The 26,743-nt window shown below is 45.8% G+C and overlaps 4 protein-coding genes across 5 annotated transcripts in view; 3 read left to right on the forward strand and 1 right to left on the reverse strand.

Annotated features, from left to right (window-relative positions):
* tnxbb (tenascin XBb) overlaps positions 1-3,147 on the forward strand; it is a 48,011-nt gene extending 44,864 nt beyond the window's left edge. Inside the window, exons 14-19 of the mRNA XM_085447094.1 lie at positions 620-752; positions 833-984; positions 1,189-1,285; positions 1,527-1,682; positions 2,231-2,394; positions 2,663-3,147. Coding sequence (XP_085303220.1) covers positions 620-752; positions 833-984; positions 1,189-1,285; positions 1,527-1,682; positions 2,231-2,394; positions 2,663-2,761 — 801 coding nt within the window. The 3' untranslated portion in view covers positions 2,762-3,147. The remainder of the gene's footprint in view (positions 1-619; positions 753-832; positions 985-1,188; positions 1,286-1,526; positions 1,683-2,230; positions 2,395-2,662) is intronic.
* Positions 3,148-4,870: 1,723 nt separating this feature from the next.
* On the forward strand, positions 4,871-9,740 carry LOC146682352 (LIM/homeobox protein Awh-like). The gene is made up of 7 exons (XM_085445931.1): positions 4,871-5,699; positions 6,023-6,141; positions 6,655-6,863; positions 6,940-7,048; positions 7,130-7,262; positions 8,403-8,629; positions 9,275-9,740. Exons 2-7 carry the CDS (start codon positions 6,025-6,027, stop codon positions 9,653-9,655), a joined length of 1,176 nt encoding a protein of 391 aa, XP_085302057.1. The 5' UTR covers positions 4,871-5,699; positions 6,023-6,024; the 3' UTR covers positions 9,656-9,740.
* A 774-nt stretch (positions 9,741-10,514) lies between these two features.
* On the forward strand, positions 10,515-12,876 carry qrfp (pyroglutamylated RFamide peptide). Its single transcript, XM_085446875.1, has 2 exons — positions 10,515-10,534; positions 11,970-12,876. The coding sequence occupies exon 2, from the start codon at positions 11,970-11,972 to the stop codon at positions 12,558-12,560; it is 591 nt and encodes a 196-aa protein (XP_085303001.1). The 5' UTR covers positions 10,515-10,534; the 3' UTR covers positions 12,561-12,876.
* A 1,482-nt stretch (positions 12,877-14,358) lies between these two features.
* LOC146682354 (major histocompatibility complex class I-related protein 1-like) lies at positions 14,359-25,850 on the reverse strand. Of its 2 annotated transcripts, XM_085446251.1 has the most exons (7): positions 25,736-25,850; positions 18,442-18,717; positions 18,046-18,336; positions 17,443-17,727; positions 16,979-17,104; positions 16,736-16,796; positions 14,359-15,892 (listed from the first exon to the last, which is right to left on the reverse strand). In XM_085446251.1, exons 1-6 carry the CDS (start codon positions 25,788-25,790, stop codon positions 16,738-16,740), a joined length of 1,092 nt encoding a protein of 363 aa, XP_085302377.1. In that variant the 5' UTR covers positions 25,791-25,850; the 3' UTR covers positions 14,359-15,892; positions 16,736-16,737. The 2 variants fall into 2 exon arrangements, with proteins under 2 accessions (XP_085302377.1, XP_085302378.1); XM_085446252.1 differs by having other exon boundaries at positions 14,359-16,796.
* Positions 25,851-26,743: the final 893 nt, after the last annotated feature.

Consider the following 26,743-nt stretch of genomic DNA (forward strand, 5'->3'; position numbering starts at 1 on the left):
CGTCCGGCTTAGCATCGCCTCTCTGGACCAAAGAAAATCGAATAACATATTTGTTAAATTTGCTGAGTCCTCTTGTCCTCACCGTGTGCACATCTGGACTGTTTCCAGCACAGCTGCTTCTTTTGGGTCACTCTGTGGACGTTCACACTGCTTACACTTGTACAGGTGTGGAGTGACGATTGTGTCGATGGCCAAAGAACTGCTGAATCTTCAGAGTCATATAAAGATCAATCATTAGAAGGAAAACACGAGTTATTGTTATTGCAGACTCCAGAATCGCAGCAGTGATAGGGATTAGCAGGACCCTGGAGTCTAGACGCTGGTGCTGGTGAACACCTGGGAAAACTCCCAGATGTGTGAACACTGAGCTTCCTTGTAGAGTTTAAACTTAAAGAGGTCCAGATGTGTACATGGCGACCACCTTAAAGAGAACCTCAGACTCATTTTATTATTTATTTATTCGTGAATATCAGCAAATGTTGAATTTGATGGTTGTTTTTCACCAACCGTCAAAGGAAAACGTGGCTGAGACGTTCCTGTTTATTTTGACCTGATGTTTATAATAGCGTGCGTATCTCAGACATTCGTGAGGCCTGATTTCCGTTTGTACCGGCGGCAGGAGGTCATTGTGGACGGCTCGTTAACGCAGTACAACCTGACTGGACTCCATCCTGGATCCACGTATACGCTGCAGCTCCAGGCCGAAGGAGGAGGACAGTACACGTCCGCCATCTCCACAGAATTCACCACCGGTACTTCTTCGAGCCTCCGTCAGTGCTGTTGTTGTTCGAGATTTCCTCCCACCCTCACCCTCCGTCTTGCTCCTCCTCAGGAACCCTGCGGTACCCGTTCCCCACTGACTGCTCTCAGGAGCTGCTGAACGGCATCGTGACTTCAGGCGAGGCAGAGATTTTCCCTCAAGGCAGACATGGGACGCCAGTGACAGTTTCCTGCGACATGGAGACAGACGGTGGCGGCTGGACGGTATAAACTCACACCACAGAGTCATCTTTACTTTACGTGTGTTTGACTAATCTAATTACTAATAAAACACTTCCAATATAGTCCAGCAGTATTTATAAAACACGTTTACGGGACTCGATGGAGACCGGCTCGCTTTCAAAGGCAGCCTCGTGTCAGCGCCGCCTGCACTGAGCAGGTCTCGGGTGTTTGGCTTCCTGTGTGCAGGTCTTCCAGCGGAGGAAGGACGGCTCCGAGAATTTCTTCAGACGCTGGAACGAGTACGTGGAAGGATTCGGGGACGTGAATGGAGAGTTTTGGCTCGGTGAGAGATGCTTTTTAATATCTGAGTACAAATCTGCACAGGACCAGGCTCCGTGTGGTGAGGAAACATATTTGGAAACACGGATGGCAGATGCAGCTTCCACAGAGTGCAGTTAAAGCAGCAGATTTGAGCACAGCGCCAGTTTAACTGGAATGACAGACATTCTCATCCCAGCCTTTTCTCATTTTTCTGTTGTTTATTTTGTTTCCTGTAATAAAACCCGATAAACTCGCCCCTTCAGGACTCGCGAGTATCCACAACCTCACAGCGATGAGCAGGATGAGCCTGCGGGTCGACCTGCGAGACGGCGACGAGTCGGTGTTCGCTCAGTACTCGACGTTCGAGGTGGCCAAGAGGAACTACAAACTGACTGTGGGAGGATACAGCGGCACCGCAGGTAACACGGGAACCTGGAACAGGTGATCAAAGGTTTTCAGCACCGCCGAGCTCGATTCAGGTTCAGATGTTTGCTCTGAACATCCTGATCTGCCTGGGTCTCATTCAGTCAGAAAAAGCCATCACACCAAGGTCACCTCTGTCCTACTGTAATGTCCAGACTGGGGGGGCAAGGCCCCTAAAAGCATGCCCCTGCCTGCACTCCTGGCCTCCTTGGTCTGGGACACTTCAGACTGAAACCTGCTGGACGGTCGTGTATCATCAGAGGTCAGCCTGACTCATAGCTGGCTGCTGCTTCTCACGCACGTCCATGCCAACTGCACTTGTGCCCAACACAAACCTTTTCGATCGCACTTCCTGGTTACAGTTTCTTATTTTCTCTTGTTGTGGGAAACGAGTTTGAGGTTTTATTTCCACAAAGACTAAAATTCACAAACAGTTGAATTAAGTCATCTAAATAAAGCTCAAGGATCCGGAGATAATGAATCATTTAAGTAAATAAAATTATATTTGTTAATAAGGAAACTTCCTACCGTGCTATCCTTTCAGGTGACTCTCTCAGTTACCACAACCACCGGATCTTTTCCACCAAAGACCGGGACCTGGCGCCCTTCATCACCCGCTGCGCCATGTCTTATCGAGGAGGCTGGTGGTACAAGAACTGCCACGAGGCAAACCTCAACGGCCTCTACGGCATCAACACCAAACACCAGGTAACGTCATCGAGTCGCTCGGACGGATTTTACTTATTTTCAAGGACCTGCTACAACTTTGAAATGGAGCTGGTTGAAGTATAAAAACAAACATGCTTGTGTGCGTGTGCGCGTGTGTGTGTGTGTGTGTGTGTGTGTGTGTGTGTGTGTGTGTGTGTGTGTGCGTGTGCGTGTGTGCGTGTGTGTGTGTGTGTGTGTGTGTGTGCGTGTGTGTGTGTGTGTGCGTGTGTGCGTGTGTGCGTGTGTGCGTGTGTGTGTGTGTGTTCAGGGTGTGATCTGGACCGCCTGGAAAGGAAAAGACTTTTCTGTCCCGTTCACTGAGATGAAGCTGAGACCGGCAGCCTTCCGGCCTCCGTCCCGAGGATGAGCGAGAGAGAGGCTGATGATGATGATGATGATGAACTGCTAAACACACATGCTCAGTGTGTTACATGTGTGAACGCACACATTGAAAGATTTGTATAGAGTCAGTTATCAGTATGTTACTGCAGATTGTACAGGTTCCTCCTTTTCGACAGTATTTTAAAGCGGGGCGTCTTCCTCCATACTTAAAGGCTCAGTTCACACAAATTATATCACGGCTGGGTCCAGTTAGACAGTTCTGGTTTCACATGCAGATGCTCTGAGAGATCAGAAGTCTCAAACTAGAGGCCCTCGTGGCTCCTGATCCAAAGCAGACTGTGGCTTTCAGACCAAATAAAAGTCACACAAGATAAAAAAAAAACAACTCAAAACCCTCTTAGAAAGATTACCGGTACCAGTGAGTGCTCGGCTCAGTCAGATCTGATGGATATGAGCGACACACAGGCCAGAAACGCAGCCCACACGTCACTCCCTGGTTTTTCCATCACTGTGTGCCTCAAATTTGAAAAATAAATAAGAACAAAAACATTTTCAAGGACAAAATGATCCAAAAAACATTTTAGTGTTTCAGATCAAATCACAGTGAAATGTAATCAGGCACAGGTCCTGCTTAGAAGCTCGTTTAGCAGCAGCCCCACTTTAAAGCTCAGCAGCGCCCCCCGGTGTTCACTCTCTGTGAGGGTCCTCAGGTGCACTGTGGCCCCGCAGTAAATGGAGACGGGTCTGTGCTCTGTCGCCTTCTCGTTGTGTTAACAAATCTGTTTTATTCCCTGTGTTCTGTATGAAGCCTCCCAATGACTTCAATAATAAAACAAGTGAAACTAAACAGCTGCGCGGGTTCATCTGTTGGAGTCAAGGTTGCATTGTGACTAAACACTCTCTGTTTGCAGGATATGAATGAAATCATTCTTTCTTTTGTTTAATCTTTAAAATGTTGAATATATTAACAAAGAGCGTGTCAGTGCAGTTTGAGCAGTGTCGTTTACTCAAAGTTATTCTCTCTGTGATGCACACAAGGTGTCACTGAGCAAATGTCACAGAAACTGCACCTGGATCAGCAGGAGGAAGAGGAGGAAGAGGAGTATCAGCAGTGTTGGAAAGGTTACTATGAAAATGTATTCCACTACAGATTACAGATTACATGCCCCAAAATGTATTCTGTAACGTATTTCGTTACGTTACTCAATGAGAGTAACTATTCTGAATACTTTGGATTACTTAATATATGATCATGCTTTTTACAGCTACATGAATGTGATTTATTACTATTACTGAAGGCTACTCTCCACACCAACACCAGCTAGATTCAAATCATAATATAAATGGTAAATGGTCTGTATTTATATAGCGCCTTACTAGTCCCTAAGGACCCCAAAGAACTTTACACATCCAGTCATCCACACACACACACACACACACACACACACACACACACACACACACACACACACACACACACACAGGTGATGGCAGCTACATTGTAGTCACCCTGGGGCGCACTGACAGAGGCGAGGCTGCCGGACACTGGCGCCACCGGGCCCTCTGACCACCACCAGTAGGCAACGGGTGAAGTGTCTTGCCCAAGGACACAACGACCGAGACTGTCCAAGCCGGGGCTCGAACCGGCAACCTTCCGATTACAAGACGAACTCCCAACTCTTGAGCCACGCTCGCCCCCCATATAAACGAGTAACAGTAGGTGGACATTAGGTCAGGCTGCACTTTTTGCAGCGATCTCGTGTAGAAACTATTCGGCGCGTATATAAAACAGGTCCGCGGCTCTGAACCGTAGTAAAGGACCTCTGGCTGATACGTCGGGTTCGTGTCGGCTCGTAGCTGAAAACTAGCTTTACTTTGTTGTCTGTATATATATATATATATATATATATATATATATATATATATATATATATATATATATGTGTGTGTGTGTATATATATATATATATATATATATATACACATGTATATATATATATATATACATGTGTATGTGTGTATATATATATACATATATATATATATATATATATATATATACATATATATATATATATATATATATATATACAGACAACAAAGTAAAGCTAGTTTTCAGCTACGAGCTAAATGTTGCTAAATGTTGAGCTAACACTAGCTTGATGATATGAATGATGGCCTCAGGTCACCTCACCGCCTGTGTCCCATAAATGTTGTGTGTTGTTCACATTCTGGTGAAAGGTTCGGTGACTTTAGAAGCTTGATCTCTTTGTTAGCAACAAGTACACCCAATAAAATCACCCTTTCATAAGCCTTAGACCGTTCACGTGATGGAGCCCTGTGATTGTAGGGCAGTCTAAGATAAGCGTACGTTCATGTTTAGGACATGAATGATTCTTTCAACTGTGGAGAAAATGTCTCGTGTTTGTTGCCAGTTGAGTCCATGTTCAGCTGAAGCATTGAGGGAAAAGGTGTCTTTTCATTCTTCACCTCAGCTCCCAGATGTGCTTTTAAAAACCTTTTGTTTTTTAATTGGTCCCCAGGGTGCAGCTCCCACCCTCCCACCCTTCTGCTCACCAGGAAACCAATCACAGTGGATCTCACCTGTCCTCTGAGCCTGCTTGTTTACAGGTGTGTGTCTGGGGCGTCACTGGGGACAGACCAGTGATCAGAGGCGGGCAAGGCGATTGGCTGAGAACGAGGTGGAGGCAGGTCTCATGTGAAGGGAAACCAGTCCCAAAACCACGAGACAGGTGGCTGCAGAGACACCTGGAGGGCTGAGGGCGCTCAGGTGGTCCACTGCCTGGAGGAAGAGGCTGAGACTGAGGAGCGTTTTTGTTCAAGCAGAGCGGCGTTTGTGGCTTCAGCAGAACGAACCTGGTCCTTCTTCTTAAAGGGTTTGGAGAGGGTTCGCACAGAGCACGCTCAGTGGAAAACCAACCAGAAGCTTCTGAACAGCACAGGTAAGCTCGCTCCATCTCCTCCATCCACCTGCATCGCAAATAAGAGCTGCAGTAATGTTCGCATTTCCACCACTTTCTCATTGAATTCATATCTTCTATTGTCCTGTTGGTAACAAAAACTGTAAATGATGATGACATAAAGAACCCAAAGGACAAAATGAAGCCTTAAAAACATGTGATACATTTTTCAAAGAGACGTAAGGATGAGTAGAAACGAATAGAAACGAATAGAAACGGCTGACTCGATGTTTGGGACTCTGCTTGTTGGTCGCGACCTTCACTGAGGTTTTCATCGCTCTGATGACGCCTCCTCTGCTTCTCAGTCATGATGTCGCCAGATGACCGAGCCCTTGACGACCTGTTGTACGGCAGTGACCTTGGTGACGAGGTGGAGGGGGCGGAGCTGGGCGGCGGCGCAGAGGAGAGCGCTGCTGCAAATAACGTGAATATTATATTTAATTATTCAATTATATAAAAATAATATAATATTATTGATAGTAATATTTATTAGTATTATTATTGTATTATTATATTTTTATTCTTGTTTTATACAACATTAGTTTTTATATTTTACTTGTACTCGACTGTCTGTTGACACGTCGACTGTCATGTTGTTGCTGACGGCCGATCAGTCAAAAGTTATGATTTCCTTTTACACACATGGTCTAACAGCTGTTTTCTGGATAAAAACACTCCCTGGTAGATAAAAACCAAAACACAGCATCTGTACTGCTCTGGTTCATTTAAAATAACATTAATCAGTGAATAAAGAACATTTTGTTGCTGAATCTGATACAAAAACAGTCATAATCTGCTTACAGTTAAAAGCAGTTGGGAGAATATTCAGGTGTTTGTCGGCCTCCTGCTCAGTAACTGTGCAATCACATTTTCTCTGATCCAGATGTGACATCACTGTTATCAGTAAATGTTCACTGACATTGAATCCGTCTGTCAGGCTCAGGCTCCAACAGCTGTGTCCATCCAGGAGCCAGTGACGTGTGCCGGATGTGGCGAGCAGCTGCTTGACCGCTTCTTCCTGTTGGCTGCGGGGAGGGTGTGGCACAACCCCTGTCTGCGCTGCAGCCAGTGTCAGTGCGAGCTGCAGACGCACCCGTCGCTGTACTGGAGGGACGGAAACATCTACTGCCAGCAGGACTACTGCAGGTCTGCGAGGTCTCGCCTTCCTTTGCTTCCTGTTTTTCACCTTTCTGACTCTGGTGTGCTTTCTCCTCCCGCTCAGGATGTTTGGAGGCGGTCAGTGTGCTCGCTGCTTCCAGCCAATCCCAGCTTCTGATTTGGTCATGAGGTCTGGTGAGCTGACTTTCCATCCTCACTGCTTCTCCTGCCAGGTCAGCCTCCACGCTTCGTCTTATTATTTTCAGGTTAAAGAACTCTGAATAGATGCAGACGGTCTGTCCGATGTGTTGCAGGAGTGTGACGTGAAATTAATGCCGGGGAACTTGTACTGCATGCAGGGCGCCAACCTCTACTGTCAGTCTCACTATCAGAGTGACGGGGGCGTGCAGCCCCCCTCCGACCTGCAGCCCAAACAGCATCTAGATGGTGAGTGTGAAGAACTTCTGGGGCCTTTGTGGGCATCTTATTTGTTTTATCTTGTCGAGCTCTCCCACTCTGTTTGGATTTAAATGTCAAATACAGGAAGTTCCGACCACTCGACTTTAATCACTTTAAATCAGCTCCGAGCAGCATTTGGAGATGTTGCTCCCAGCTGGGAAGTCCTCCACTCACTTCACACATGATGATGAGCCCGTTCTCACTCATGGAGCTTTAAGTATTGCAGTCACTCCCACTCCCACTGTGGGAGTGACGCTCCCGCTCTGATGAAACAATCCTGTCACTCATGGAGTCGTCACGTTTACTGCCAAACAGTGAGAGAAGGAGTGAAAACTGATGCAGTGTTTGTGTCACAGCCTGAGCACCGAACCACACTGTGTGCAGAGCAACACAACAGTCACCTGCTCACACCAGCAGCTTTTCCTCATCTAAGCCTTTCCTAACATTCACATCAGCGGGAAACCAGCCCGGGATCAAACTACCAACCTCCTGATAGATGACCTGCTCGTGATGCCGAGTTAACTGGAGCAGAAATATCATGAAAACACGGCGACGGAAGTTTCACGTCCATGGAGGAAAATGTTGGTGTGGAGTCAGCAACCTTCCAGCTCTCACTGTTGATTTTATGTTTGCAGTTTTACGCTCTGACCACCGAAACTAAGATGATGTTTCCAACTAAACGACAAATTCAGTCACGTTTCAGGACAGGTTAGATTTGTACCTGGGACGACTTCAATCTGACCACTTACCTGCAGGTCGCACAAGCCTTTAACGTCCATTTAACCCCCCCCCGGATATTAAAGTCGGTCATCAAACAGCTTAAAGTACTAACGACGAGATCTGGACGAGTTGAGGATCAAACAGAGGTCAGAATAACAGATTCTTTATAAAAGCCGGCATTTACGCTTCGCTGCTCCGTAGTCCTGATACAGTCACTATGAGAGCGCTACGGAGGCCAGGGTGAAGACAGTTATTAATATTTATTATCATGAAACCATCAAACGTGATTTAAAATGCAGTTTAGTCATTATGTAATAAAATGTTCAAATCCTTTTCTCAGTCAAACTTCTCTAAAGTTCATTTTGAATGAAAGTTTTGTTCTGCTTTGTTGGTCGGGGCCGAATTCAGCCCAGGTGTCAGGTGAGGGGGAGGAGTCTGTCAGCAGTCCAGAGCCACGATCGGACGACAGGGCGGCAGGTGGGCGGATCCCCCGGAGGACCAAGCGAATCAGGACGTGCTTCCGCAGCGAGCAGCTCAGAGCGTTGGAGTCGTACTTTGCCCAGAAACACAACCCCGACGGTAAAGACTGGACCTGCCTCGCACACAAGACCGGCCTGCCCAAGAGAGTCCTGCAGGTACAAACGTCTGGAAGGACGGGCTCCTTCGAGGCCTCCGTTTAAAATGAAACGCCGCATTCTTATTGGCTCAGCAGTGTAAAAGTCAAAGATCCTCACACGCACAGGGTTGAAGATGAACACTGACTCACACAGTTCTGATAAACGATGAAGCTTTGCACCGTCTTTATTTCTGCTGTAGGTTTGAGCACAGGCTTCTGGAGCGGGCCGCCTGTGGTCATTAGAGGAAGTGCAGGTTTAGTCACTTCCTGTCTGGTTTCATTTCTCAGCCCCGACAGAGCCGTGGGGTTTTCTTCTGCTGCACACACATTTATCTCTTTCTGGTTGTTCTTCAGACCTTTTAGAGACATTTCATAGATTTGTGCCATCTTTGAGTTTTTGCACATTTTCATGCAATTTTCCTCCTTTTTGTTTGTTTGTTGTTATTTTGTGTGTCTGCAGCTGTTCTGTTTGCAGAGATGTAAAACAAGCACGGAGATGCAGATAGACTGTAATCATGTGCAGGTACTCAGCTGTGGTGTGGGAGAGGTGGGATGCTTCCACTCACGTGGGCCCTTTGTCCTGAGATGAATGGAAATGGTGTGGTTTACTGTGGATTGTGGGCTGAGTGACAAACGTCTTCTTGTCCCTCTCGTTGTCCCTCAGGTGTGGTTTCAGAACGCTCGGGCCAAACTCCGCCGTTCCCTTCTCTCCGATGACTCTCAGGTCAACTCGCCCTCTGCTCTTCCGAGAGCTGCCACCATGGCAACCAGTCCCTCATCCCCGACCTGCTCCCCGCCGGACCGATCGCAGCCTTTTCCCACCAGCACCATCGACCAGCTGCAGCTGTCCCTGCTCACCTCCCCGCTCAGCGAGCAGGTCATCAGCCACCCCTCCCAGGAGCTGCTGCAAAGCCCCGACTTCTTCCCGGACTACGACTCCCAGAGCGCACCGGGGTGCATGTCCACCCTGGAGGTCCACGGTGACTTTGGGGAGGCAGGAGGTGGAGAAGTTAGCGCTGATGCTTTTGGTCCACATTACTGTTAGTCAGTGAAAACACAGTAAATACATGTAGACGGCGTTCAAACTGTGACGAGCTGTCGGATTTGTGAGGTTGATAATAAATATATTGTTAAAATCCAGCTTTCATGTTTTTCCTGTGACGTGTCGAGTTGTTTGTCTGTTTAGCATGAACCTAAGAGCTTGTTGAGTTTCATGCTCTGCTCTCACTGACGAGAGGCTCATGGTAGGAACAGGACACCACCATGACCTCGCCTGTATGATCTGAAACGGCATATTTCATTTTTACCATTCGTTGGCATCACATCCTGATCACATTCACTGTTTTTCTAATGAACGATCGACTTCCTCGTGTTCCTCGAACTACTTAACGAGTGCATGTGATGGAAACAGTGACAGACTTTCTTCTTTCAATCATTAAAAGGCCGGAGGTGAAGCATTTTTCTCAGAAATCAATTCTCAGCAGATCTGTGGTCACATAATTGGCAGTAATTTGAGCGCAGCATCATTCGGTCTGAGGTCTGGATCCGTCACAGAGACGATTCCTCATCATGAATGACATTCTTTCAGGTGTGTCTGTGTTTCCCCAGCGAGCTGACATTCATAACGAGCGGCGGTATAAGGAAGGAATCCCTCGCCGTCCTCAGAAATGTCCTAATGAGTCACCCTCAACAATCAAACGGCGATAATTGCCATGACTCGCTGGGCCTCTGTGATGAAGTGGGTCATCGTTTCTCAGAAGAAAGTATGAAGGTTATCGTGGTCGGCGCTCGCCTTCTCATGCGTCACAGGGCCGAGTGACCAATGGGCGACGGCGGGGCGGCAGAGGAGAGCGGGCAGTTTTTAAAAAGGTCAGATGTGGAGATTCTTCGAGGAGATAGAGCAGGTCATCGCACACGGAGCAAGGTAAGAGACGGCTGCAGGTTTCTGCTGTGTGTCTTCTTCGTTGGTGTTTTCAGTGAATTATTTCCAGATTAATTCGAGAAACAGCGTTTCAGTCAGTTTAGAACTTTTCATGCAGGTTACTGAAATATTAGAAATATATCAAAACTATTAAAACCAAAGGTTGGAGTTTATCTCAGACACAAACTGAGCTGTGAGCGAGATCTCTCTCTACTGTGAGCTCACCATGGTATGTTGAAGGCTTTTATTGTGAAAGACAAACAGGAAGAAGCCTTTTTCACATGTGCAAATATAGTTACTTTGTTACTGTACTTAAGTAGAATTTTCAGGTATCTGAACTTTAATTGAGTACTTTTTTCTGGCTACTTTTTACTTTTACTCCCTACGTTTTTTAAACAAAATGTATTTTCTACTGCTGATGTTTTACGTATCAAACTGAATTGAGCCTAAACAGAAACACATGAGAGGAAATCCTGTTTGTTTGTTAATCACCAGGTAAGATGAGATGAACGAGGAACAGCTGTGGGCCACAGTCAGGGGTTAAAGTTTTTATTTATCCATATTTAACCACTGCTGGTACTTCAGCATCCAGCTCGCTCTACAGAAGAGGAGCGAGCGTGAAGGGAGTGACGTTTTTAAAGTGTCAGGTAATTTGAAAGGCAGCGTTTCTATGAGCTCAACAAACATCAGCAAACACACAAACTGTGTGTTTGTCTCACAGTGTGCTGCAGCTGCTTATTTCAGGGGGAGAAAAGACAGGGAGCTTAGAGTTAAAGGAAGGATGCTCATGTTGCTAAATCTGTGTGACATGATGTTTTTCACAGGGTGAAAGCTGCTGCTGAACAAACTGAGTCACTTAAAACTGCAGGGTTAGTTTGCTGCACTGTGGTGGAGGTTACAGGCGGAGTCGGCGTCTACCATGTAAAACAGCTGCTGTTTTATCTTTTTCTCTGCTCGTGTTCTTTCATTACAATTAAAATTTAAACTGGTTTAAAGGTTTTATTTCCACTGATATTGTTTTTTTTTTTACTTGAATACTGCAGTATAATCAGTACTTTGACTTATACTGCAGTATTTTTAACACTGGTATCTGTACTTCTACTTAAGTACTGAATATGTGTCTGCTGAAAAAATAAAACTCGTCAGCTTGAAGAAGTTTCTCTAAACGTTGTTTATCTCCGTACAAATATTCATTATTCTATCTGGTTACTGACAGCACTTCCTGTTTACTGGGCGGAGGCAGATTCAGGGTTTGTGTGTGTGATGAGACAAACTCAATAATAATGTTCACAGTTTTTTTCTTTTGGTTTTTACTTCAAATGCAGTATTTTTACCCTTTGTTTAATAATATTTCAGTTCCTCTCTCGACCGTTATCATCAGCTGATCAAAGCTAATAAACACAATAACCTGCTGATAAAAGTCTGTTTCTGTTTCCAGATGAGACTTTCTTTTCATCCTGGTGCCTCGCAGCTCGCCCTCCTCTCCTTCGCCCTCCTCTCCTTCGCCCTCCTCTCCTCCATCCCACACCCCGTCACATCATACCCTTATCCTCCCACCGCCCTCCTGCCCACAGTGGGTGGATCTGAGCTGGAGTCCACCCTGCTGCACCTCCAGGCTGCTCTGGAAGAGCCGGGGGACGTCCGGAGTGAAGCCTGGGCCGAGTGGCCTCGAGACATCCAGCCAGGTGAGGAGGATGACCAGTCGTGGGAAGAAGCAGCTCTGCTGCAGGCCCAGAGAGGAGACCTGATGGCCCAGCCGTTGTCGCCCTTCCCTGGGGGTCACTCTCTGGAGAGAATGCACTACCAGGAGGGGGGAGAGGGGGAGGACGGGTGGAAGAGGAACGATGCTCTGACCTCCATTGCGGGAGGACTCCAAGCTGTCAGCCGTGAGAAGGGAGGGTTTGGTTTCCGCTTTGGGAGGAAAAGATGGACAGACGGGGAGTGGATGGAAGGAGGAGAGGGAGAACAGAGGAGGACAAGCGGAAGTGACGAGGACGGAGTCAACAGGGACAAGAGACGAGAGCGATGAAAGAAAGAAAGGCTGACACGCTTCAGAGGGGACTGCCAGATTACAGCACACATCATGAACTCTGTAAATGTGACACCTTTTAATTTCATTTTCAGAACAACATGGCACAAAAGTAAACACATAAACGTGGTAACCTGAGAAACGAGATTTTATCCTATGCTCTTGTTCTCCTTCTGAAACAATATGAAGGCTCATGTTACTGGATGTACAGAACAAGCGCGCAGCTCGTCGTGTCTAATCTGAAAGTGTAATATAAGCATGTGCACGGAGCTTCTGTCAGTGTGTGTGTTTGTTGGCTTGAACATGACTCATGAATAAAGAGCTGGGAGGTGCAGCTCTCGGCACAGCTGCAAAGGCTGGACGTTGTCTTGTTTTCACTCTATACTCTTCAGAAGCACCTTTACCTCAGGAACAACTGCACCAGCTCCTCCTGGGAGCAAAAAGGAAACAGCACCACAGAGTCCTCCTGCTCCAGCCACTCCCTCCAGGTGACATCACCTGCGCTTCATCTCCCGACGTCACATTTTCAGCTCCCTCCTCTGCTCTGACAGAGCTGCATGTTTGTCCCTTATTGACTCGTTTTTATCTTTACGTGATGACGTATGAATCCTGCCTCCAGGTACAAACTACCCTCTGTTTATTAAGGTTGTTGTGTTTTTAACTTGTTTTAATGTTTTGTATCTTGTTCTATTTAATCTGAACAAGCCCCTAAAAACAGTCAGTGATCCCTGTCGGCCTCTCACGGTTTTTATCATCACTGTTCATTTTAAAGCTCAGTTTTTAAACCCTTACGATGTAACTCCAGCCCAGCAGCAGTATAATAATGACTAACCTCGTATTGTGGATGGATTATCTCAGTTGTTCTCCTGACTGAAGTTTGGTCCGTTTACAGCATCCTGCCATGCGATTGCATTTGTCTCTAACCATCAGGAACCTTAACGTTAACTTTTAGTGGAAAAAAGTTAGCGTTCATCCTCCAGCTTCACTGTGCTAATGCTATGCTAACATAGCTGTGTCGCTAGCAATCACGTAGTACAGCGGTCCCCAACCCCCGGGCCTCGGACCGGTACCGGTCCGTGAGTCGTTTGGTACTGGGCCGCGAGAGCTGAGGCTCAGGTGTGAAATGTCTGGTTTTCAGTGTTATTTTGTTATCGTTTTTATCGTTTACTCTGTTTTCCTGGGTCTTTTCACGTGTGTTATGAATAAATCTTCTGTTTTTAGGTACCGGTACTAGTTTTACTCTGTTGTATTTATCCGCGACACCTTAAAGGCCGGTCCGTGAAAATATTGTCAGGCATAAACCGGTCCGTGGCGCAAAAAAGGTTGGAGACCGCTGACGTAGCACATCATTATATAGCATTATATAGAAACTAAAGTAAAATCTAAATTTAAAGTTAAAACAGACACAAGTAAGACAGACGTTGTGCAAGAGAGAAGTGCAAAATGCATCCATAAATATTAAGTTCAATGAATGACTGCAAACACAGCCAGCTCTGACTTAAAAAAAGATTTATTATCACTTTAAGTCTTTATTCTAAAAAATATTTCCCAAAATAACTCCGTGTGTAAAATATCTGTACTAGGGTAAAAAGCAACGACTAGAATGAAGTAGTGTCAAAGAAACGCGCCATTAAAATACCTCAGAAGATGTTCAGGACAGAAACTCATCGATTTCACTTTATTAGTTATAGAAAATAAAAATACAGAAGCATTAAAACTCTGTAACATTTGTTTTATGCTTCCTAAAATATATCTAAATATTTAACAATGGAACAAAAACACAACAGTAAAGTTATGTTTGTTTGTTTATTCATCATCACCTTTATTTATAAAGCACTTTAAAACAACCACAGCAGAATAACGAGTGACCTGCACACAGAACAAAAGTTGGTCCCAGAAATATTAACGTTCATTACATTTTTCAAATTAAAAGCATTAAATGTTAAACACCTGTCAGTCCTGCTTTTATTGACCTCGTCATTATTCATCATCACACAGTGAAAACACAAAGTCACAGAGTCATACAGCAGATATTCCACCGATTTATTAAAACATGAAATCAGTGTCATAGTTGTGTTTCCTGTACTCTAACTGCTCACCCTCATGATGGCGTGACGGTTAGCGTTAATGATACCACAGTGACGGTCTGTATGTTAGAAACAAAGATGATTAAACCTGTGCCGTCTTTAGTTACCAGTTTAGAAAATACTGGCGGCAACGTCCTACATCACCTCGTTCTCGAGTTCTCGCAGCCACAAGTGTGCGCACACCTCGCCCACCCAACCGTGTGACGACACCGCGTCATCAGAATTTTACCGCTGTGGGTCAAAATGTGTAAACTTAAAGCACATATATTTTGTAGCATCATGTCAGACCAAACATGTTCTCAGGCTCTGAGCTGCTTTAAAAAACACTGACGTGCGACTTAAACTCTGATACTGCCCTGAGACGTGACGCGCACCGCAGCTTTAAAAACACCCATCCATCCACTTCAGGGTCACTGGAGCCTCAGCTGCCATAGAGCGAAAGGCGGGGTAAACCCTGGACAGGTCACCAACCTGTGGCAAGGCTGACACACAGAGACACACAACCATTCACACTCACGGGCAATGTAGGTTAATCAATTAAGCTATCCTTACAAACTGCATGTCCTTGGACGAACCCACACAAACACAGGGAGAACATGCAGACTTCATACAGAAACACTGCCTGAATTGAACTCAGGACCATTTTGTTGTGAGGCAACAGTGCCAAACACAATGCCACCGTGCCGCCAGCTTCAAAAACACACAAAACACAACAAAAGCAGAAAAATGCAGAAAAATCGCATTGAGGCTGTTGTTGTGATTTGGTGCCATATAAATAAAAATGAATTGAGTTGTATGACCTGCTCTGCCCCCCAACAGCAAACATGTGTTACAGGAATCATGTGATTAAAACACACATTATTATTACATTATTTTCACAGATTAACCCTTAAAGCTTTCTTTAAGCGTGTTTCAGTTCAACTCTTCACATCTTTTGGTTTCTGTCACTTCCTCAGCCGGTCCGTCACATTATTGCGTCCCCAGAAACACTGTGGTTGTGCTTGGTCTGCTTCTGCAGTGTTTTCTGTTTGCTTTTTTTGTTGTTGTTGTTGAAGTTGGACCTCTCAGGGCCACCGTAGATTTGGCTGCAAGGGGCATTAACAATTCTTTAAACCCATCCATTGAATTAAATGGAATCCCATTTAATGCTGATCCACCTGTAAAGTGCAACAAATGTTTGTGTTGTTTCAGTAAATCTGGTCCCACCGAGTCTCGATGTGCTTCTGTGGAAGCTCTGATCTCCATCTGCAGGGATGAACGCAGCAGCGTTATTTTACATGCTCAGTTACTCATAACCAGCAAACCCCATTGATACAAACTTTAGCTCAATTTGAGCAGTGATGCGTCTCAGAGTCGGTTTGAGGTAAACAAAAAAAGGAAGTTTGAGTTAAAAGAAACAGCTGGAGGAACAGTTTGAAACTCATCAGGTTAACTGGTCAGTCTGGCGGCGTTCTCCTCCTCCTTTACAGGAGAGGTGAAGAAGAGCAGGGTGGAGTGGGTGGAGAAGAGTGTCACAGTGATGGCAGCACGAAGTTTAAAGACGGTGGTGAGACCTGCCACACCTCCAGGGGCATCAGTGCCTCTGGGTGTGGCAGCTGGCACATCTGGAAAAGCTCCATCAGTGCTGACAGGTAGGTAGCAGTTGGAGCATCCACCCAGACGATGTTTTCATGTTTCAGCAGGACGATGCTAAACTGCAGACTGCATCTACTCTTAGGAGAAAGTCCACCTGCAGTCCAGACCTCTGACCAGCTGTGAACATCTGGAACATCATGCAAGCAACAACAGCAGGAAGCAGAGTCAGGACAGCTGCTGTCCTCAGCTCAGAGGAGGCGACAGAGACGGTGATGGTGCTATTACTCACTCTGAGCCTCATTCACCAACATGTGCACATGAAACATAAATACACTGTGCAGAAAACAAGCACACACAAAACTCCGTGAAACATGCACACCGCCTCATTGTGTGCTTCATCTTATGAGCCTTCACTGTGACTCGTGCACGCTCGGAGGCAGTTACACATCTGAGGGCAGAGAATCGACACGTGTAGGTAATAAAACATCTGAGAACGATGAGAGAGAAACTCACTGTTACTCCTGACGAACATCGTTCAACTCCTGCGACTCTGGTGTATCTGCGCTGCTCCTGCCTGCGAGCACAGACAGACAGCAAGCATTAAAACTCATCTGCTGTGTTTCTGCATGCATGCAGAGAAACACACACACACACAGAGTGGGTAAAGTCAGATGCTTTTGTTTGATGGTCTGATTCTTGGTGCCATCGCCACACTTAAAATCACCCGGTGCTGACACACGGGCTGTTCGTTCTTACCATTATTGCGTCTTTTACGTAGGACCAGCAGAATCACGCCTACACCGATGAGCACGAGCAGGAGTGCTGCCACCAGACCAGTGACAGCAGATCCATCGCCATCAGGAACAGGTAACAGGCTGAGATCTAAACACACAAAACAAGAACATTACTTCACCTTTGGTTCATTTTCAGTTGTGCTGCTGTGAAAATCAGCTGTGCAGGTGAGGAACATGTGACCCTTAAAGCTGAACACAGCAGCTTCTAAACAGACTAACAGCACTGCTCTCTCTGCTGATGACTACACTGAGGGAAACAGCGCCCCCTGTGGATGTCAGGTAGCACACGGTATTACACTGCTATGTTACTGATGCATAAACTGACCAATCAGATGACTGGACAGGAAGAAACCTACACCGTGAACAGCAGAGTCTGTTTGTGTCTCCAGTTAAAAGAACATTTTTACAACCATGACAGTTTCTTACCCCAGCTCTTAGAAATTCTCACACCGGTCGCTTCGTGAAAAACCTCGCAGCTGTATGTAGCCGGGTCAGACTTTAAAACCTCCACGTACTCTCTCCTCTGGAACGTGTCGTCGTCATTGGGGAGAAGTCCTGAGCTCTTCAGGCCGTCGTCTGCGGTCAGAACACGTTCGTTCCTCCTGATCGTCACTGTGACGTCTTTGGGGTAGAAGCCCGTGGCGAGGCAGGTGAGGACGATGTTTGTCTGCACTCTGGAGTTCTTTGCAAACACGTGCAGATCAGGTGGAGCTGGATGGAGGAAATGGAAAGTGATAAGTGCGTTGGTTTGATGTTTATGTGGCGTCTGGCACACTGTGTGAGACGAGGCAGACGTGGTGAGGCTCTAGTTTGATGGTTTTTGTGTGTTTTGGTTCAATTTGTCTCAAAGGTGCGTGAAAGAGACTCGGTGACAGTGGAATAATCCATCAGTGAAGACGCTTCTATGAAACTGACCAAGAACACAATAATTATGTGAGGTCATATTACCACAACTAATTCTAAAAAGTCTATTAACAATGTTTAAAAATAAATAAATGATAATATTATTTTTATTTATGACAAACATACATTTCTGTTTGAGCTGCTGTTGTCCATAATTCACAAACTTGCTCAGCCAATCGATGCACTCGTTCTCCAGGTATCCCTTGGTGTACTCTTTCAGCACCTGGACGTTGTCCCACTTCATCTTGGTGGCTTCTGCCTCGGGAGTCGGAGCGACCCAGACTCCGCTTCTATCATCGAAGGACAGGAAGTCGTTTCCATCGTAGCTGTACATGTCCACGCCTCGGACAAACCTGAGCGTGCCGTCAGGATTCGTTTCACCCTCACAGCCGTGCATCCACTGAAGAACGTGAGGGTCTGAAGGACCAACAGTGACAGAAATGAACAAGATATCAGAAGAACAGAGATTCAGAGAGGACACCATGATGTGTGCGTCAGGATTAAAACGGAGCGACAACTTACTGGTTGAGTCATTCTGTCTCATTCGCTCCATCAGGATGCCGATGTTGACCTTGAACCACTGCTGCTTGCTCTTGCGGGACTGTGTGCCTTTATCCCAGTAATCAGCAGGTAAACGCTCTCTCATCCACTCCTGTTTGGGAACCTTTGCCTGAGTATCGCTGTCAAAGTAGTCGATCATCCTGTTGTCCAGCAAACCCATGGCTGTGAACTCGTGGATGCCTGGGAGGCCGACAGGTTTGGAGAGCGCCGTGTAGATGTAATGGAGGGAGTGAGTCTCTGAAAGTCACAGAAGGAAATTTAATTAAACACAGGTGAGATGCATCAGCAGATCTCACTCATGTTTTTGAAATAGGCCTCTCTCTGGGTGCGTTTTATGAAACATAAAAGACTTATCCGTTCACCTCAGCAGTAGGAACAGAAGCCTTACTGTGTTAAAAACAACCTTTCCCACATGCTACACTCCATCATTAACCTCAGTGTGTGAAGAGGACTCTCCATTTACATGCACAAACTGGAGTCTATTAGATTGATATGATACAAACCACTGCAGTGCAGTACCTGTAATACCTACAGCATGTTCTAATCGCTCTAATAGGATATTATGGTCGACAGTATCGAACGCTGCACTGAGGTCTAGCAGGACAAGCACAGAGATGAGTCCACTGTCAGAGGCCATAAGAAGATCATTTGTAACCTTCACTAAAGCTGTTTCTGTGCTGTGATGAGCTCTGAAACCTGACTGAAACTCTTCAAATAAACCTCTGCAGATGATCTGTTAGCTGTTTGACAACTACTCTTTCAAGGATGTTTGATATAAAGGAAGGTTGGAAATCGGCCTATAATTAGCTAAGACTGCTGGGTCTAGAGATGCTTTTTGAGTAAAGGTTTAACTATCAGGTGATATGCAGGGTTAATGGTAAATGGCCTGTATTTGTATCGCGCTTTTACTAGTCCTTAGGACTACATCCAGTCATCCACCCACTGATGGCAGCTACATTGTAGCCACAGCCACCCTGGGGCGCACTGACAGAGGCGAGGCTGCCGGGACACTGGCGCCACCGGGCCCTCTGACCACCACCAGTAGGCAACGGGTGCCCAAGGACACAACGAATGAGACTGTCCAAGCCGGGGATCGAACCGGCAACCTTCCGATTACAAGGCAAACTCCCAACTCTTGAGCAGAACTATGTATTTTATTTCTCTGTCACAGGCTGTAGCTTTGAAAGTTTACTCAATGTGGTTGAATTCGTTTTTTGTGTCTATGCATGTCATCTGTTTGTGGTTAGACTGGCTCAGAGATGTGCATGGAGCTGCTGCTGGTTCAGCATGATTAGCACGCTTGGAAGCAGAAAGAGGTTTAATGATTGCAAATGATTGTTTATGTATTTAAGAGACAGAAAGCTCGTCGTTAATTCATTTTATTAAATGTAACATAAATTGTTTAAAAGCTATTGATTTATGTCAATGTCACGATTTGACTTCATCAAAATAATTTTCTACATAGTAAAATGTGAACATTTCTGCACTTTCTGCTTAAATGTTAGAATGGCATTTGTTTGTGCGTCTTTATAGTTTTCACGGCGCCATATTGTCACAAACTGGTTTAAAGAGGGGAGAATAAAGTCGCATCAGTCGAAGCTCTCTGCGTTATGAGTGTGGCCACTACCAGCTCCACCACCATCATCAAGTTTGCTGACGACACCGTCGTGGTGGGCCTGATCTCTGATAACAACGAGACGGCCTACCTGAAGGAGATTAGGAATCTGGAGAACTGGTGCCAGAGGAACAACCTCCTTCTAAACGTCAGTAAGACAAAGGAGCTGATAGTGGACTTCAGCACTAAGCAGGAGAGGAACTACCAGACCCCCGTCATCAACGAGTGCCCAGTGGAGAGAGTGGACAGCTTCAAATACCTCGGAGTTCACATCACGCAGGACCTGTCATGGTCCTGTCACATCAACACCGTGGTGAAAAAGGCCCGACAGCGTCTCTACCACCTCAGACGCTTGAGAGACTTCCAACTGCCCTCCAAGGTGCTCAGGAACTTTTACTCGTGCACCATAGAGAGCATCCTGATGGGAAACTAGGGCTGTTCGATATAACGATATATATTGGATGACGATATGAAAACGTCTATCGTTTCATTTTACGCTATCGTTTGTTTCATGGTGTAGCAAAATAAACTGTTTACGGCAATATTTTCTCATCGCTTTGATGGTCACTGTAGTGGCTGTATTACTTTCTTAAAGTTCTCTCTTTCTCTTATTTATTTTTTATTTTTTGAAAGAAAAACAGCAGAGAAGAGGGACGGGGCTAAAGGGCAAAAAACAAAAACAACAAAATAAGCAGACAAAAAATACATCTATCAATCACCTGGATCACCTGTTGAGAACATAATAAACAACATCACAATGATATATGGGAATATGACAGTAAATACTAAATATTAAACATTATTGTGCAGCACATAAGATCAACAGAACACAGTGTGCTTTGAGGTAGGAGCCAAAAAGGGTGTAGTTTGTGGGTGTGATCACCCGTGTGTACACCTGTGAGCATGGACGCGCTTGTTTTTTGTTTTTAAAAGGTTCCTTCATGTAATGATCTGCTAGAGGGTGTGGGGGGGCCACAGCCCCGTCCTCCAGGGCGTGAAGCAGGTGTGGAGGAGATCAAAACTCCAGACATCCAGAGGCCCCCAGAACACAAGAGACCAAGGAAGACCAACAGAGGGGCAGCCGCGCCACTGTCCCAGAAAGAGCTGAGGAGAGTCCCAGATGAGGGTTCACCCAGCAGCCGCGGAGCAGAAGCCAGGGGGAGTTGCAGTGACGCGCCCGTGAGCTGCGCCAGAGTGACCGAGCCCCAGGCCGAGAGGCCGGGGGCGCCCCACCTCCGAAGTGGCCCGAGCGAGCCCCAGGCTCCAGGCCCCGATAAGCGGCCGCCAAGCAGTGAGCCGGTGTGTACCTGGACGCCCACCCCCAGACACAAAGAACCACCAACGCACCGATGTCTGAGGGGGTCCGCCACTGGCAGGGGAAGTGGTGGTGGGTGGAGATAGGCCTCCAAACCTTGGAGGGCCTGAGATGTCCCCAGAGAAGTGGCGCCTGACACCCAACCTGACATATAGACACAGACATACAGGCACACACAGATACAAACATCCATTCCCACCCTCATGCTCTCATATACACTTACTCCACACTCAACCAACGTGGAGACAAACATAAAGAGACGTTGTACACACGATCACACTCCCCAAGCGTACTCTACAAACCGGGTCTAGGTACCCCCACCCCTGGAGGGAGGAACTGCACCCAGACCCAGGTGGTGTTACCCTTTTCCCTGCGGTGGGGAGAGGCAGACCGCCCCGACTCCGCAGCAGCAGGGAGGCCCCACACCCCAGCAGGTCGCAGAGAACGGGGGTGGGAGAAGACTCCAAACCTCCCTCCACCCGCTCATTGTAGTGTTGATGCATGTGTGTTCTAAGGTGCAATTAAAACCCAGGAGGGCATGGAGCTACCTGCCAGAGAGCAGCAGGTAAGCGCATAGTCCCTCCTGCTAGCCCTCAATGTCTACGTGTATTTAAAATTGGCACCCTGGTGACACACCTTCTTTCTCTTATATTTAATATAACCACACTACGGACGGACAAGCGCCTGTTTTTATGTGTTGTCAAAATAAACGGAATCACATGAAAGAGTATGCAGAGTTTACGGATGAGAAGTAAAAAAGACGCCAGGTGCAAAAAAATAAACCTTAGACTCAAACGTTAGAACAGGCTTTTCCCCGCAGCACGCCGTGTAATAAATACTCACAAAGAAAACGGCGGCCGTTACAACTTATGTGTAAAAATGTATCGTTTCATGCATCGGTTAAAACACTCCAGGTACACGACGCCCAGCTGGAAACACTGCAGCAACACGAGATTCACAGAATTTACAGAAAATGTTACATTTTTGTGATTTCTATCGTTATCGGACGATAGATGTTTTATATCAAGAGATGAGATTTTGGTCATATTGCACAGCCCTACGGGAAACATCTCAACCTGGTTCGGGAACAGCACCATGCAGGACAGACGAGCTCTACAGAGGGTTGTGCGATCAGCTGAGCGCACCATCCGCTCCGAGCTCCCTGACCTGCACTCAATCTACAGCAGGCGGTGCTGGACCAAGGCCAGGAAGATGGTGAAGGACCTCAGCCATCCCAACAACAGACTGTTCTCTCTGCTGAGGTCAGGAAAGCGATTCCGCTCCCTGAAGACCAACACAGAGAGACTGAGGAGGAGCTTCTTCCCGCAGGCGATACGGTCTCTCAATCACACCACCACACAGTACTGACCCACACATACAGTTCTTACACACACACTGGACTTTCTGGACTTTGTTTACACCAGTAGCTGCTGCACAACTACACTGCGTGGTCATCTAATCGGATCACTTTATCACAAGTCGCTTAAATAAATCACTTTAAGCATATTTGCACTGCACAAGACACTTACACATGTGGATTACACAACCCTGCACATTATATTTATTCATACCATTTATTACTCGTACAGCTGCTCTTATTGTTTCTTATGTTTCTTCATATATTCTTATATATTTCTATATTGTGTATTTTGTTGTACAGTTATTTTATTTTTAACTTTAATTTTTATATTTTATTTTATTCCTTCCTAGTTAAATTGACCCTTTATTTTAATTTTCATATTTATTTCCTCTCCTATCGTCTTTTATTTTAGGTCACGAGCAGTTGTGTAAGCATTTCACTGCATATCGTACTGTGTATGACTGTGTATGTGACAAATAAAGTTTGAATTTGAATTTGAAATCTTCCTGCTCACTTCAATCCAAACTCTCATCGTCAAGCATTAGTTACCATGGTGACGGAGCAGGTCAAACGAGGCGCTTTAGTGAAAACTGTGACTGAGCTCAGTGTCAGTGGTTGATTATTAACCTTTATAGAGCAGCGCTCACACCACATCCTCACACTGATCACAGATCAGTTAGAAAAGTAGAGACAAACTAACAGCAGAGCATCGTCTCGGTGCTTTTAAAGCTTTAAACGTCACGTTTCTGTGAACCAGGATGTGTGAACCAGACCTTCAGACAGCTGCTTCAGGTGGAGCAGTGAGGTGGTGCCACCACACAGAGTGGTGTCTGAGGCAAAGCGGGTGTCATGTTACTGCTACACAAACTGACACCTCTCTGACCTGTGCACGATCCTGAGTCTGCTCTCTCTCTTTGTTTAAGCCTCTTTAGAAACCGACACTTCTCATTAAACCGTTGGTGATTTCCTTTTTCACGTTTCCTGCCAGCGAGGCGACAAAACTGCAGCTGTGAAGGTACCGATACTGATCAGCCTTCATCTGTATTTTACTCAGACTGTGTGTGTGTGTGTGTGTGTGTGTGTGTGTGTGTGTGTGTGTGTGTGTGTGTGTGTGTTCCTCTTGTAGAGAACAGATGTTGAAGCCAGCAGTGACAGCTGTTCTTCAGAGTGTAGAAAGCTGACTGCGTGGGCTCGTTTTCTGTGCACATGATATTTTTCAAAGACTTCCTTATCTATTTTTATTTTGAGCTGCTAGTTTTCATGTTTTCTTGGGTAAAGTTGAATCAGTATCAAGTATCAATCTCAAGTCACTCTGAGTTTGTATTTCAAAATAATTGCACTTTGAAATTGTACAGAATTTCAAGAGGCTCTTATTTTGAAATACAAACTCAGGCTGAGCTGATATGGAGCCAAAAACTGTTTCTGTGTTTTCTGTGTAATGTTTTCACTTATGTTGGTAAAAAGACTCCAGTGAACAGGATTTACACAGGCGTTATATAAAATTTGAGAAATAGTTTCTCAAGTATCTTCATAACTCTGCGTTATTGCACCTACATTATAACCAACCCGGAACTACTGTTACATTTGTTGCACTGTCGGCTGCGCAGATTACTCTTAAACATACATTTTTAATGCCAACAAGTTTATTTTAAAGGACACATGAAAGTCACTTTGCCAAAAGCTGACTGCAGCTTCGACTTTGTGACAGGAATGTTGTTTGTGGCTCACAGTGACCGGATATCATGATGAGGGAAACAGCTGACATATTTACAGCAGTTTAAATACGAGGGTCAGAACAGCGGTAGCACTGAGAGTCACTGTCGGTCTGTTTCATCTGTTTCTGTTTAACGTGGACTTTATGTGTTGCTCAGTATTTTGTAGTTTGCCACCTTTACCGTGACACAGTATAAACACGCAGGCTGTGCGCTGTGAAATATTCACGGGTTATTTCACTTGTTTCTACCTCACCGCTCAGAGGAACCGCGTGGGAGTGGGACCCCGCTTTGTTCACGACGCTCAGTCGTGAACAAAACGTGAAAATTCAAGATGAACTGACGTCACGAGCGCGGCCGCCGTTACCGTGACGTCATTTGTAGATGTTGGCGTTAAAGTTTGAAGTTACTTCCTCGTCTCTGTATCGATGAGGATGAAAATTCATCTGATCCGGACTTTATCGATGAACAGATCGATAAAAGTAAATAAAATAAAGGCGCGAAACCAAACGGACGTGTCTGTGCGCGTGCAGCTGACGCTGAATGAGTTTCCGTTAACCACGTGTTACCACGTGCACAAAGACTAACCGCTGCTTCTCCACGGTAACTGTCACACGTGCGTAGACTCTGTCCGCCGCCCTCCGGCTCGGTGCCAGTATTTGTCAAAAACTGCTCGTATTTAAACTGCTATAAGTAACTTGTTGGGCTATAATATGTGAAACATGTCAAATGCTTCCCTCATGGATGACACAAAGTCATCTTGAGCCACAAACAACATTCGTGTAACAAGCTAGATCAGTTTTTGGCAGCGACTTTAACATAACCTTTATTTATGCAGTTAAACAAATCTCATTAACATCAAACATGTCTTTTGTCAGTAAGCTGGCCAACAGCAGCAGAACTGGGAGCAAATATTACGATAGTTCTGGAAAAAGATTGTAAGTGGGGATAAAGGCCTGGTTGGTGTCAGTACAATAACACAGAGTTGTGAAGATACTTGAAAAACAGATATTTTTTAAATTCTATATTTAACCTCTTTGTAAAGGCTGTTCAGCGAAGTCTGTTCACCAACATGCGTAAAGATATTACACATAAAAATACACAGAAACATTGGACATCCGGGCTCTCGTTGGCTGAGCACGTAACTCAGGCTCGTGCCCGGCTCAGGTTCACTCTCTTTGTTTCTCAATAAAAGAGCGACCCACAGACACGCGGGACTAACGGCACAGCCTGTGTTAGAAACGGGGACTCACCGGCGCTCTCCGTTAGTCCTGGAGCCCACAGCAGCAGAAAAGCCACGATGAACATTTTAAATCCCTTTAAAGCCTCGGCTCCCCGATCACACCGAGTTCACGCTGCGTGTCCGACAGAGAGATGCTCTGAATGAGGCAGCGCTCAGAGTCACACAGCCCACGGGGGAAAGTACCCTCTACACCACGTGAATATAACTGAAAGATGAGTTATGTGTGGAAGTTGCTGAGTAAAAGTAACCTTTGATGTGAAACCCTGTGTATTTATAGCACATTTAAAACAACAGAAGATTATTTTTTACGTAATTTAAATTAAATAACTGTGGTTCAAAGAAACTGTTTGTGAAATATCTTTTTATTATTGTTTATGACATTTTAAAATCTTCTGTCCAGGTCTGATCTCAGGTTGCTTCTATTTCTGTGGATTTCTGGTAGAGGTTTATTATATTTGATGCAAAGCCATCTGATGACTAAAGTATCATTTTAACCACACTCAGTAAGCCCGGGTCAGGATGGAGTGAGTGAGCGAGGCAGACCGGGTTGAACCCGTGGAGGTGGAGTCACACTTCCTGCTGTCAGGAGAGGAGGTGGAGGAGGGCCACGTGGCGAGAGCTGGGAGGACAACATCCGGGTTTGAGGAGCCTGAGAAGGAGCAAAGTCCCCCGTGGATGAACAGTGTCGTGCACGCCTGGACTCTGAAGTCGTGGCTTTGGTTTCCCAGCTGTGAAACACGACCTGTGAGGATCGTCCTCCCGTGACGGCCGTGGTGCAGAGGGCTTTATTACTTTGGCCTCCATCAGAGACATCCAGATCATTCCTTCCTCTGATGCCTGATCTTGGAGAATCTGACTCGACTTATTTCTGACAGTGATCGCCCACTGTGCCATGCTGTAGCTTAGCATGTGAGCATCTCTCTGACCCCGGACGCGTGGATCATATAAGACTGTATGTAATTCTTAACTGTGTGTATTTTGTGCAACACCAAGAAAGAACAAATAAGAAAAACACTGA

Source organism: Copadichromis virginalis, linkage group LG22, assembly GCF_057382275.1.
Source record: "Copadichromis virginalis isolate Kocher_CV1m ecotype Utaka linkage group LG22, C_Virginalis_male_GT1.1, whole genome shotgun sequence".
In the NCBI taxonomy this organism is placed as follows: Eukaryota; Metazoa; Chordata; class Actinopteri; order Cichliformes; family Cichlidae; genus Copadichromis; species Copadichromis virginalis.